The sequence below is a fragment of the Thamnophis elegans genome, chromosome 2 (assembly GCF_009769535.1).
Source record: "Thamnophis elegans isolate rThaEle1 chromosome 2, rThaEle1.pri, whole genome shotgun sequence".
Lineage (NCBI taxonomy): Eukaryota > Metazoa > Chordata > Lepidosauria > Squamata > Colubridae > Thamnophis > Thamnophis elegans.
The window spans coordinates 48,685,190-48,698,773 of NC_045542.1; the positions used below are offsets into that span (position 1 = coordinate 48,685,190).

Genomic DNA, 13,584 nt, shown 5'->3' on the forward strand with positions numbered 1-13,584 from the left:
AGGCTGCCTACTGTAATAAAAAAAATAAATCCGCTCCTGCTAAACAAAGCCAAAGAAATACATAGCCTGCCTGTTGCCTTTTCATCCATCTCCACCCTGAAAGGTGAGTTTTTAAAGGAACAATATAAGTCAGACCCCCCCTTACAAAAGGGTCTGACTTCTAATGTTGTTCACCTCCCAGACCTGCCAACACCAATTTTTCTTGCAATAAAGCTGTTGTATTACTCAAAAAAGGAATGCTTTGCCTGAATGCATGTTGTGCGGCTGTTCTAAGTACTGATAATACCATAAGCTTTCAACTACAATTTGACTGGGGTGGTAATCATTAAAATACCAAAGAAAGGGAAGCGCAGATTGTAATGAGTGGGGGGCATAACGTTGCTATCAATCCCTGGAAAAGTTCTATAGCTTGTGTTGCTCAGGAAACCGCAGCATCAAGTGGATGCATACCTGTGTGAAGTACAAACAGGATTCAGGACAGGACATTTTTGTAAAGACCAGATCCTGACCTTAAGAAATATCATCAAACACACTTCAGAATTCTGGAAGACAGTGGAAATCAATTTTATTGACTTCAAAAAGGCTTTTGAGTCTATTCATCGAGGATCACTTTGGATTATTGTAAAGTCCTATGGCAGTAATGACTAATCTTTTTGTGGTCAAGTGCTGAAAGCTTAAGTTTCCACATGTGACAATGCAATGCACATGTGACTCCCCCCCATGTGCTCCGTCCTGCACATGCCACCCCCCACGCTTCCCCACCCCTCTTCACCCATTTTTTTTGCTTCCAGGATGGTGCAGGAGGCGTTCCAGGCCCAAAACGCACCACAGGCAGCCTCACATGCCCCCCCCATGCCCCATTTCAGGCCTGGAAGCCCTCCTGCAGCAACCTGGAAGCAAAAACAAGGCACAGCGGCATCATGCGAGGCTCCAAAATGCAATGCGAACACCTCCCATGGATGTGCTCCACGTGTGCACATGTACATGCGCATCCCCCACCTGCGCCCCCACCCAACATATGTGCGGCAGACACCCAAAGATCAGCTGGCTGGTGGGAATGGAGCTGGGCTGGGGTGTCTGCAGAGGGCTCTGCATGCCACCTGTGGCACATGTACGATAGGTTCACCATCATGGTCCTATGGCATTCCTCAAAGTTTTATTCACATCTTTAAGAGCCTGTATTATAATTCTAGCTGTTATGTACGAACAGAATGTGGCAACACAGCCTTTAAGATTAATGCAGGAGTTAGGCAGAGATGTATACTATTGCCATTCTCCTTTCCCTTCTCCGTGTACATATTATTGTTATGCAAGAGCAATGGATAAACCATCTAACAGATTTAGATTTTGTGGGTGACATTGTACTGCTTGGTGAAACAAAGGCGGGCTTGCAAGAAATGATCACCAGTTTAGATAATAAGGCCAACAAAATTGACTTACACATAAATTTTGAGAAGACCAAGTTTATGCACATCGGAAGTGCTCAGAATATGCGTATAAGTCAGTGGCCAGGCTACAGAACAAGTCCAACAATTAACTTGGCAGCATTATATCTGCCAATGGAGGTACAGATAAGGACCTTAGCTATATATGGTTGGGTATGGTGGCAGCTGTGTTTCAATGCATGCACCCAATTTGGTCTATGGCAGATATATGTATTCCCACAAAGATAAAACTCTTCAAGAATGTTGTTATACCAACAGCAATATGCTTGTGAAACATGGAAGTGTACAACCAAGATGATTAAATGGTTTCCAGCAATGCTATTTGAGAATACTTTGTCTGTCATATTATGACTGCATCACTAATGAAGAAGTATTACAAAGATCATATTTAGATAACCTATTAAAAAGTGTGGATGAATGCCAAATGGGGCTTGTTGGCCAAATCTTATGTAGACCTAAAGACTGGAATCCAAAAATTGCTCTATATTGGATATCTCCTGGAAGAAAGAGGAAACAAGCCCAGCCTTGGAAAACCTGGCACCAAACACTTAAGGAAGATCTTAAGACAATTAATGTCCCTTGGGACAAGTGATGATGATGAATCAACGACATCACACTGTTCATCTTGATATCCAGTCAATCTTTTTGAAAATTCATTTGTTATAACACATCCTTCAACAATACATTTTGAAAGTTAGTTGTGCACTACTTAAGTATTCACACTATTGAAAGTTCTGGCAGTTTCATTTGATGATTGCAAGTCAACTGAAGGATAATTTTCTCTGTTTACTTTCTCTTATAAGCAAAGCAAAGTATTTGATAAGATGTTTGGAATCTTTTCTAACACTTTTTAATTTATGACAGTGAAATAAAAAGTTTACAAGTCTATAAATATTGCCTCTAACCTATATTTCTATTGCCTCTATATTTCTATATTATTATCTATAGTAATACTACTATAACAATGTTTTGTTCTTCCAAACATTATTTTGCTTTAATTTCTCTCTCTATAATTTCTTTTGCTTTTTTTCTTTATTACTGGCCAGGCCAGTATGTAGAGTATTTGCAACTTTCCATATTATGCTTTTGTACTTAACTTTTCCTTGCTGTGCCACTATTTTCGCTGTGCTTCTTTTCCTCTGGATTATTCACTACTTTAAAGGAAAATGCCTTCTTTCGTTCAGCTATTTTTGATTTTCTGGTAGTTGCAGAGCTTCCAAAACACACACACCCTCCTATCTCCACCTATATCTGTTCAAAGGTTGCAGTTTAATTGGCAAGTTGGCTGATGTAGGGAGAAGGCTTAAATAGGAGGTGAAGAAGGCAATAAAAGTATCTGCATTTTTTTCTAAGCAGCTCGCTCTTTTATAGTACCACTTTGAGGATGACCATTGCAAAGAGTCAAAGGCATAATCAAAATAAAGCAGTTTCCTAAGAAGTTCAGCCACTCTTCTGAATTGATCTCATTTTCAAGAGTAGGTCAGAGCTTCATTTAATACCTGAGAGCAATGTTTGCCTTCAAACAATTTTGCCCAGGAAACTATTAAAACATGGTAAACATGGTATTTTACAAAAAGGAACATTTATTCATAAACACATCGGAAGAAATTCCATAAGAAGTAACTACAAAAAAACTTAACATACATTTGAACAGCAGGCTGAGAAACTCAGCTTTTGATCTTGCTCAATACAATTTAGACATTCAAAAAAGCCACAGCATCCAATGGCATATGCAGTTTATTAACGCAGGTTGTTTATTTTCCCTCGGATCAACTGAGCATATTTCTCCATCTCAGTAATTGTGTGCTTAACTTCTTTTTCCTAGAAGAAAATCAAAAACACATATTCCTATTAATAAATAGGCAGTTACTAAATTATTAGGGGGGGGGATCCATACAGAGAATCTTATCCTAATGAAGAGAAATGTACCTAAATAATTCACTCTTGAGATAGAAATCAGCCAGTAACAAACAGGCCTACACACTGTGGCTAAATTAGGACCAATGTTATGTATGTAGCCATTTGACCCCTATAACACAATATGGAAAGCAGAGTAATTCTAGAAGGAACTCTAGAAGACATTCTAGAACAGTGATGACGAACCTTTTCAGCACCGAGTGCCCAAAACGGAGTGTGCGCGCACATGTGCAAGCGCCACAAACCCAAAGACCAGTTGGTCTTTGTATTTCTGGGATGTGCATCTGCACTGCCCAGCTGTTCTTCGACGCAAACCCGAAGACCAACTGGTCGACACGCATTTGCACTGGCCAGCTGGTCTTTGGGTTTCCGGCACTCCGGTGCGCACGAAGACCAGCTGGCGTGCCAGAAACCAAAAGGGCAGCTGGCGATGGCGCGCATGCCCACAGAGGGCTCTGCATGTCCTCTCTGGCACATGTATCATACCGTATTTTTCGGAGTATAAGATGCACTGGAGTATAAGTCGCACCAAGGTTTTGAAGGGGCAATTTTTTTAAAAAGTAGGTGGGTAGACAGAGGGATAGACAGGGAGAGAAAGAGAAATACAGTAGATAGGTAGGGAGAGAGAGTCGTTAGTTAGGTAGGTAAATAAAGGGATAGAGAGAGAGAGAGAAATAGAGAGAGATAGAGAGAGAGTGTGTGTAGGTAGATAGGTAGGTAGAGGGATAGAGAGAGAGAAATAGAAAGAGTTAGAAATACAGTAGATAGGTAGGGAGAGAGAGAGAGTATGTAGGTTGGTGGGTAGAGGAATAGAGAAAGAGAGAAATACAGTAGATAGGTAGAGAGAGAGTAGTTAGGTAGGTAGATAAAGGGAGGGAGAGAGAGAAATAATGAGAGAGAGAGAAATGCAATAGATAGATAGGGAGAGAGAGAGAGTAGGTAGGTAGGTAGGTAGGTAGGTAGGTAGAGGGATAGAGAGAGAAAAATAGAGAGAAATACAGTAGATTGGTAGGGAGGGAGGGAGAGGGATAGAGGGAGAGGAATAGAGATAGAAATACAGTAGATAGGTAGGGAGAGAGAGAGAGAGAAAATAGGTTAGTCGGTAGAGGGATAGAGAGAAATATAGTAGATGGGTAGGAAGAGAGAGAGTAGGTAGGTAAGTAGGTAGGTAGGTAGAGGGATAGAGAGACAGAAAACCAGTAGATAGGTAGGGAGACTGTGTGTGTAGGTAGGTAGGTAGAGGGATAGAGAGAGAGAAATAGAGAGAGAGAAATACAGTAGATACAGTAGGTAGGGAGAGAGAGAGTAGGTAGTAGGTAGGTAGGTAGGTAGGTAGAGGGATATAGAGAAATAGAGATAGAGAGAAATACAGTAGAAAGGTAGGGAGAGAGAAAGTAAATAGGTTGGTCGGTAGAGGGATAGAGAGAAATATAGTAGATGGGTAGGAAGAGAGAGAGTAGGTAGGTAGGTAGAGGGATAGAGAGAGAGAAATAGAAAGAGAGAGAGAGAAAAACAGTAGATAGGTAGGGAGAGAGTGTGTGTGTAAGTGGGTAGGTAGAGGGAGAGAGAGAGAGAGAGAGAGAGAGAGAGAGAGAGAGAGAGAGAGAGAGAGAGAGAGAGAGAGAGAGAGAGAGAGAAAGATAGTAGATAGGTAGGTGTTTCTGCTGGCACAGCACTTGATCAATGTAATTCTCATCAATCAATTAAAGAGCTTTCCAAAAGGGAAAAAAAAAGTTTTTGCACTCTGCAAACCTCCCCAAAACGGTCCGTTTTTCATGAACCCCCCCCCCAAAAGGCATGAATAGTCTTGGGGGGAGGGGGCTTGCCGAGTGTTCCAGTGGGGGGGGGAGGGCAAAACTGAGCAAAAAATGGTCCGTTTTTGTCAAAATAAATTGCATGCATAGTTTTATGGAGGCTTATAGAGTGCTGCTGGGGGCTGGGGCAAAAAACGGTCCATCTTTTGCTCATTTCTGCCCTCCCCAGCCCCCAGGAGCTCTCTGAAAGCCCCCATAAGGGTATGCACAGCCATTTTGGTGAGGGGGTGGGGCTTCAGGAGGCAAAAATGATGTATTCGGTGTATAAGACGCACCCAGATTTTCATCCTCTTTTTTGAGGAAAAAGGTGTGTTTTATACTCCGAAAAATACAGTAGGTTCACCATCATCGTTCTAGAAGGAAAGGCACAATAATTTATGGTAGTCAAAAATTGAAAGTCATCTTGTAGCATCTTTATTACAGCTTCTTCACCAAATGCATGACTCAGAACAAGGGCAAAGTTTCAACCTCACAGGATTGTCCATTACAGGTCTTAAAGTAGCAGTTTTGGAGGGGAAAAAAACCTTGTCAGCACTACTGAATGACATTGCTGAATTCACATATATGTCAAAAGGCTTGAAGCTATATCATGTCTCAACAAATACAGTATTTTAATACAACACTTATTCCTTATTGCCCAATTCGTTATTATGCAATAAAGAACTTATAATGTATATCGCATGTAACCTACATCCAAGTAACCTATCTGTCTTCTCCTTCCCCACCCCATTCCCTGCTATATCCCAATTTAATTTGGCATTAATCAATTTAATTTAAACAATCAATTTGCTATTTCATGCATCTGATGAAATGAGCTGTAGTTCACTCTTCAATAATAAAATGTGCTAATCTGAAAAGGTGCTACCAACCTACAGCAGAGTGATGAGAGACTACTCAAGCTAAGTTAATGGTTCCTTGCAAGTTATACTCACAATCAAATTGTTCATCCTCTCTTTACGAAGTTTCACAAATTCCTGTACTGTCAGGTCACAAATGTCTTTCCGTAGAGCAAGAAATGCACAGTTGGGGGAGTGTTTACGGTGCTCTTCCCTAGAAATTTGATATACAAGTCATAATCATGCAATGGATTTATAAGGGCAATTAAATAGCAAGCATACTGCATGTGAAGAATGCCACCCTAATTTGGATCTCATGCCGTCTCCCGCCCCATGTAAACATTTTGTCCATCAATTTACTATTAAACAACTACTTTCCCCCAAATCTGTACATATGTCAGGTGGGGAAACTCTGCTCTTAGTCCCGTGGGACATTGACTTGCACCCTAGAGCCAGAAATAGGGCCTTTGGCAGCCAGATTATGAAATTCTTTCTCAGAGTGCTGCCTTCCTTTCTATGTTCTACTTCTACATTTGTAGAATAACACTTGCTCAGTGATGGCTAACCTTCTTCTCATCCCGTGCCAAAAGCACACGCACAGGCACGACAGCATGTGCACGCGTGTCCACACCCATAATACAATGCACGCAGAACACCCCATGACACCCCCACCCCCTATGCATGCATGTGTGACCCCCACGCTCCCACGGCCCCCACCACGCATGCATTTGTGACCCACCCTTGTGGCCCATTTTGGACCTAGCAGGCATCCCTGAAGCCTCCTGGCACCAAAAACAGGGAGGGGGCGCAACCCCCCCCCCCCCGTGCATGTGCACATGACCTACCCATTCCCATGCACATGTGCACATCTCCCAACAAAGACCTGAAAATCAGCTGGCTGGTTGGAGGCATACCCACATATGCGGTGCAGCTGAGCTGGCTGACAGCTTGCGTGCCTGCAGAGAGGGATCTGCATGCCACATGTGGCATGTGTGCCATAGGTTTGCCATCACGGCTCTAGGACAACGATGGCGAACCTTTTTGTTGTTGGGTGCCAAAAATTCGAGGCGTGCACACGATAGGGTGTGCGCATACCAGCAACAATAATGCAAAGTGTGCCCCCACATATGCATGTGTGCACAAACTCCCTCCCACGTGCACCACACTGCTCGACTCCAAGTTGAGCTTGGTATTTCCTCCGGGGGGGAAGCTATTTTCACCCTCCCCTGGTTCTGGGAAAGCCTCCAGAGTGTGAGGAGGGCGAAAAATGAGCCCAATGGGCCAACAGGAAGTTCAGAAACAAACTTCCAGTAGGCCCATTGGACTCGTTTTTTGCCCTCCCCAGGTTCTGGAGGCTTTCCTGGGGAGGGCAAAAATGGCATCCCCCAGACCCCTGGAAGCCGGAAATAGATCGGTTGGGAACTTCTGGTTGGCCCCGTTTTTCACCCTCCCCAGGCTCCAGAGGCTTTCCTGAAAGCTTGGGAGGGTGTAAACAGCCTCCCCCCGGCCCTCCGGAGGGTCGTAAATCAGCTGGCTGGCTCGTGTGCTGGCAGATATGGCTCCACCTGCCCCATGCAGCATGCATGACATAGGTTTGCCATCACGGTTCTAGGACCAGACTATCATTTTAAATGAACTGTTGTAACTGTTCTTTCAATTTTTATGGAAAGAATAAATAACAACCTTCCAATGGCAATTATAGTCATAAAGCCTATGTTTATAACTGGATAAAATGTGTAACACTTTTAGACAAGGCTCGGGCAAGCTTACACAGAAAGCTATTATATTTGACAATGATGCAGTCAGAAGACTGGAACATTTCTTGGGTTCCCTTCTATGAACTGGATGAAATCAGGAGCCTTGACCCCAGAGTTCTTCCCACTGTTCCCAAGGGGCCAGCACTATGGTGCATCTTGAAGCAACAGCTCCCAAGGGCTGGCTTGTCTTTCTGATTGCTTTGTTTCTGTGGCTGAAGGATAGAAATTAGTGACATACGCTTTGTCATGATTCATCACCCGTAATCACAGCCTAGCCAGCTCTAGAGAAAGTCAAATTGATTTCCAAGCAGCTTATGTGTTTTCAAAAACCTCAGAAAGTATAGATAACATTTATCCTGGTCTTTGCCAGTTTAGGCCTCTAATGCAGGGTTGCCAAACTCACGGCCCACAGGCATCACATGCTGGCCACCCCTCTGCCCGGTTTAGCGAAGGGGGGGGGGATCGTGATACATCACAGGATGACATCATGACTTGAGTTTGAAACTCCTACTGCAGTGAAAACAGATGTTGCAGATGGATTTAGGACAGGGTTGTCAAACTCATGGCCCACAGGCCGGAAGCATCATGCACTGATTTAGAGTTAGCTGACAGGGCACATATACAGGTGAAACTCGAAAAATTAGAATATCGTGCAAAAGTTCATTTATTTCAGTAATGCAACTTAAAAGGTGAAACTTATATGAGAGATAAGACTCATTACATGCAAAGCAAGATAGTTCAAGCCGTGATTTATCATAATTGTGATGATTATGGCGTACAGCTTATGAAAACCCCAAATCCACCATCTCAGAGTGCATGCATAGGTACTCAGTATTTTGGGCCCCTTTTGCAGCAATTACTGAGTACATATGCATGTATACTTTCCAGAGGTCCGATATTGTTCTATGTACAGTTCTTGTTCTATTGATTGCATGTAATATTCTAATTTTCCGAGATGGTGGATTTGAGGTTTTCATGAGCTGTAAGCCATAATCATCACAATTTTGACAAATCACGGCTTGAACTATCTTGCTTTGCATGTAATGAGTCTTATCTCATATATTAGTTTCATCTTTTAAATTGCATTACTGAAATAAATGAACTTTTGCACAATATTCTAATTTCTCGAGTTTCCCCTGTAAACCCTTATAAACACCCCACAAAATATTCTAGAGGTTTCTGGACTGCGTAAGTTCATAGTCAAGATTCCGGGTTCCCATCCTTCTACCTCAGTGAAAGAAGGAAAAAAAACTTTAGTGGAAAAACTGGAGTGGAAGCTAGCTGTACTGACTGCAAAGTATTAGTTGATCATGTTAACAATCACTGTCAGCCATACAACTAATAATCAGATAGAGATGTTGAATCCATCTTTGACAAGTGGCTTAATTTGCTTTGACGAGGCTTTAACAGTACTATGGAAAAAAGAGTGGATGACATAATAAATTATTAATATCTAGTACTACCATTCTATCTTTGCCTCTATCATCCTTCATTTTAGCAACGAAATATAATGTTTTGCAAGATCCCATAAGTGTATTTGTTGAGTTTTCTTTCCTAAAAGTTTTAGGATAACAATTTCAAAGTACTTACATGGGGTCATCATCAGGTTCCCATCCCTCTAATTCTTTAAAGCATATAAAACATTGTGCCACATCGGAAGCATTCTCAATAGGACAGTGAATGAATCCAGCTTCAGCCATCTGAATTGGGAAAGGCGGAAGAGACAGAGCAGGACAAATGAGAAAAAATAATGTTCAACCAAGTTACACATTTCAGGTTATACATCTTATTTCTGAAACGGGGCTGTAGTTGAAAAATTTCTGAAGGCAAACTGTTCCACTGGTTAATTGTCCTCAATATTAGAAAATTTCTCCTTAATTCTACGTTGCTTCTCTCCTTGATTAGTTTCCAACCATTGCTTCTTGTCCTGCCCTCTGGTGCTTTGGAGAATAATTTGACCGTCTCTTCTTCGTGGCAGCCCCTCAAATACTGATATACCATGTCACCCCTAATTCTTCTTTTCTTTAGACTAGCTAAATCCAGTTCCTCCAGCCATTCTTCATGTGTTTTAGTCTCCAGGCCTTTGCTTATCTTAGCTGCTCTTCCTTGAACTTTTTCCAAAGTCTCAACATCTTTTTTTTTTTGGTAGTAGGGTGACCAAAACTGGTTGCAGCATTCCAGGTGTGATCTTAGTAGGGTTTTATAAAGTGGTACTAAATGGAATGCGGTGGCTCAGATGCTGAGCTTGTTGATTCAGAATTGTCGGCAGTTCGAATCCATAGTGCTGTGTAATGGACTGAATTCCTGTTACTTGTCTAAGCTTCTGCCAACCTAGCAGCTCAAAAGCATGTAAAAATGAAAGTAGAAAAATAGGGACCACCTTTGGTGGGAAGGTAACAGTGTTCTGTACGCCCTTCAGCATTTAGTCATGTTGGCTACAGGATCACGGAGACGTCTTCGGACAGTGATGGTGGCTCTTCGGGTTTGAAACAGAGATGAGCACCACCCCTGACTAGCACATATGTGTGAGGGGAACCTTTACCTTTAGCATTAGATAAATGAATCTGGAGGAGAGGGGGACAGTGTCTGTCTCTTTGTTCTGAAAAATTGGTAAAAGGCCTCACTTGGGTCTCTATGCCGGAAAATAAAATGGGATCCAATCTCAGAATGTTTAGTCTGCGTTTAACCCATTGAATTTTATTAAGAAAAACCAGGGACTTCTCTTAAGAGATTTAAATTCCTTGCAATCATACACTCAGACCAAAAGCAATTATTCTGCACTTCTAGATAGGAGCCGGAGTGCTGCCCACCCCCCCAAATGGCCCACAAAGCTTCCCCCGTTTTTGGAATTGCTTGCTGGCAAAATTGTTTCAATTGCAGCTGGTGAAATGAAGAGGTGTGTTTTGATTCCAAGGGGGGGGCATCGAACCACTGGAGGTAGGGAGGGAGGAAAAGGAGGGGAAGGAAGAAGAGAGGGAGGGGAAAAGGGAGGGAGGAAAAGGAGGGGAAGAAGGGGGAAGGAAGAATAAAGGAAGGAAGAGGCGTGATTTTGATTCCCAAGATGTGCTTGGGAATAAAAGCCCATGAGGCAGGAGAAGCATCACTTCCAAGGAAAAAAAACCACCCACTCCACCCACCCCCCCCGAAGAGAAGAGGGATCCCAGGAAGGGCTTGGGAGAAACCAGCCCCTCACCTTGTCCGCCGTGCAGGAACAGTCGGAGACGAAGGGCCACTGGGTAAACGTGGCGAGACGGTTCTCTTTCAGGTATAACCCGAGACCCGGCGGGAGTCCCAGTTTCGCTTCCCCGCGAGACATGATGACGGTTGCCGGAGCTTTCAAACAGCCGCGGGAAAGAAGAAGGGGAAAAAAAACAAAAAGGCTTTCCCGAGGCATGATGGGAAATAGGCTGCGGACGTCGTGCGTGCCACACACCTCCGAGCGCTGAGCATGCTGGGAAGCGTAGTTTTTCTTACGGTCGCAATGAACAAAGAACGACCTTTGTTCTACGATTGGAAAATATCACTTCTGTATCGACGGCAACTTTTAGTAAAATGGCCCCTTAAAAACCCTTACTGGTTTTGTTGTACTGTAAGGGTAAAGCAAAATTAGATTTCCAAGTTGTCGTTTCAAACTGGAAAAACTCCACTTTTTTTTTTTTTTTTTTGCATTTGGTGCAGCAGTAAGAGCGAAGGTTTTTGTGGCCTTTAACTATGAACAAGTCATTGATTTGGTGTTACCATTACGCGCACATGTCTTGGTAACGCCCATGAAAGTATAGTAGATGGCAGCACCTTGCTGCCCTTGATAAAAAGTTAACCAGGGTTGGGTGTAGTTACTTATTGGACTATGAAATCCAATAAGGCTAGCCTAAGAATTTGAAAAGGATATCAAGCAGTCAATCAAAAACCATTTTCATACCGTATTGGGGCTCAAAATTTCTTGTGAGTCCCCTAGTCACAATCAATTGAGTTCACCTGGGATCTCAATTTACTTTCTTAACATTACTAAACACCATAGAATTAATTTCTGGGTGAATACAATAAACATATGTAAGCTTGAAGATTTATTTCCCCTTGGCAATGCTCTAAAAGGTTTCTTGGTTGATGTCAGATTCAGATAAATCCTCAAGATTCTAAGATTCAAATGGGATCCATTTGAAATTACCATAAAAAACAAAAACCACATCTATCTCTGTAAGAAGAATATCCATTTATGGTTGAACCAGAAATCCATCATTTTACTGTCAATATGGAGAAAAAAGTAGATCTATGAGGAAGGAAAGAGGGCGGGAAGGAATTTTTGGCAACGATGCAGTGCAAAAACATGAATTCAAGAAGCACATCCTTTTGAATCCTCCCAATTGTACATAGGATCCATTTGAAAGTACTATTAAAACAGATCACATCGATTTGAATAGAGTAAGTTTTTAAAATCTCTTATCTAGGGACGTGCAGTCAGGGGAGGCAGGGCCTCACCACTGTCATGATGAAAAGAAAAACAAAATTAAAAGGAAAAAGGCTGAGGTAGTTGCTGCCAGAGTCACAGTGGATGACTCTGCTTAGTGCTTAGCTGCAGGAGGAGGCGAGAAAACCACTTGGCTCCTTTACTCTATCTTTATGATCACTTGAGCAGAGTTAAGCAAGGGTTAAAAGGCAAAAAATTCCTTATGCAAAGGAGGCATGTCTCCTCCTGCTCTGGCAGCAGCAGCTTTTGCCTTTTTCTTTTTACATTTTTTACATTTTCATCATGGCAGACAAGAGGAGAGTTGAAATCCTCTGTGACACAGCTGGAAAAAGTATATGGGTCGGATGGAGGGAGGGGGAGGAATTCAAAATTATTGTAATTTGTAAGTAATTTTTTATTGTGAGTAATTTTTGTGTGTGTGTGCGTGTGTTTGTTTCTTCACTTCACTCAAACAAACTCTCAATTTGAGAGAGAGTTTGTTTGAGAAGAGAGGGAAGGTGGAGAGGCAGGGAGGGCAGCCTTGTTTGAGAAGAGCGGGGCAGCCCGCCAACAGAAGTGGGTCTTTTACCCGCCTCTGCTGGTGGGCTGGCGCTTTCTTTCTTTTGCCTGCTATGCCCCCCTTACCTTTCTCCTCTCCCCCCCACCGGGAGCCCCATCCTGCTCCCCTCTCCCTTTCCTCCTCCTCTCCCCTTTCTTCGCCAGCTGCTGCCTCACCCCCCCGCCTCCTCCGTCCCCGCCGCTGTGTCCAACAGAGGCGTCTCGCGTCTATGGCGGACATAAACATGAGACGCCTCTGTCAGGGACAGCTGCAAGAACACTGCTTCTCACCGCCGCCGTGCTCTGCCGCCTCACCCCCTGCCTCCTCCGCCCCGTCGCTGTGTCAGATAGAGGCATCTCGCGTCTATGGCGGACATAAATGTGAGACGCCTCTGTCAGGGACAGCTGCAGGGACACTGCTTCTCATCGCCACCGTGCTCTGCCGCCTCACCCCCCCGGCTCCTCCGTCCCCGTCGCTGTGTACGACAGAGGCATCTCGCGTCTATGGCGGACATAAACGTGAGACACCTCTGTCAGGGACAGCTGCGGGGATGCTGCTTCTCGACACCGCCACGCTCATACCTCACCAACCGTAAACCCCACCGCACATCACTGCTCTTATCCAATTACTTTTAGACAAGAACAGCAGAACCATAGGCTATAATGGAATGAAAAAGATTTGGAATTGTGACTATTATTCATTCTTTGCAGATAGCTATCATCTGTTCTTTGATAGAGGTCTCATATGACACTCATATACATATCATGAGCATCCATAAGAAATCACATGGATCTGATATCTTCCTTTTAAAA

The 13,584-nt window shown here is 43.2% G+C and overlaps 1 protein-coding gene across 1 annotated transcript; it reads right to left on the reverse strand.

Moving 5' to 3' along the window:
• Positions 1-3,020: 3,020 nt before the first annotated feature.
• Positions 3,021-11,151, reverse strand: BIRC5 (baculoviral IAP repeat containing 5). Its single transcript, XM_032210924.1, has 4 exons — positions 10,963-11,151; positions 9,360-9,469; positions 6,109-6,226; positions 3,021-3,266 (listed from the first exon to the last, which is right to left on the reverse strand). Exons 1-4 carry the CDS (start codon positions 11,083-11,085, stop codon positions 3,186-3,188), a joined length of 432 nt encoding a protein of 143 aa, XP_032066815.1. The 5' UTR covers positions 11,086-11,151; the 3' UTR covers positions 3,021-3,185.
• Between the last annotated feature and the right edge of the window lie 2,433 nt (positions 11,152-13,584).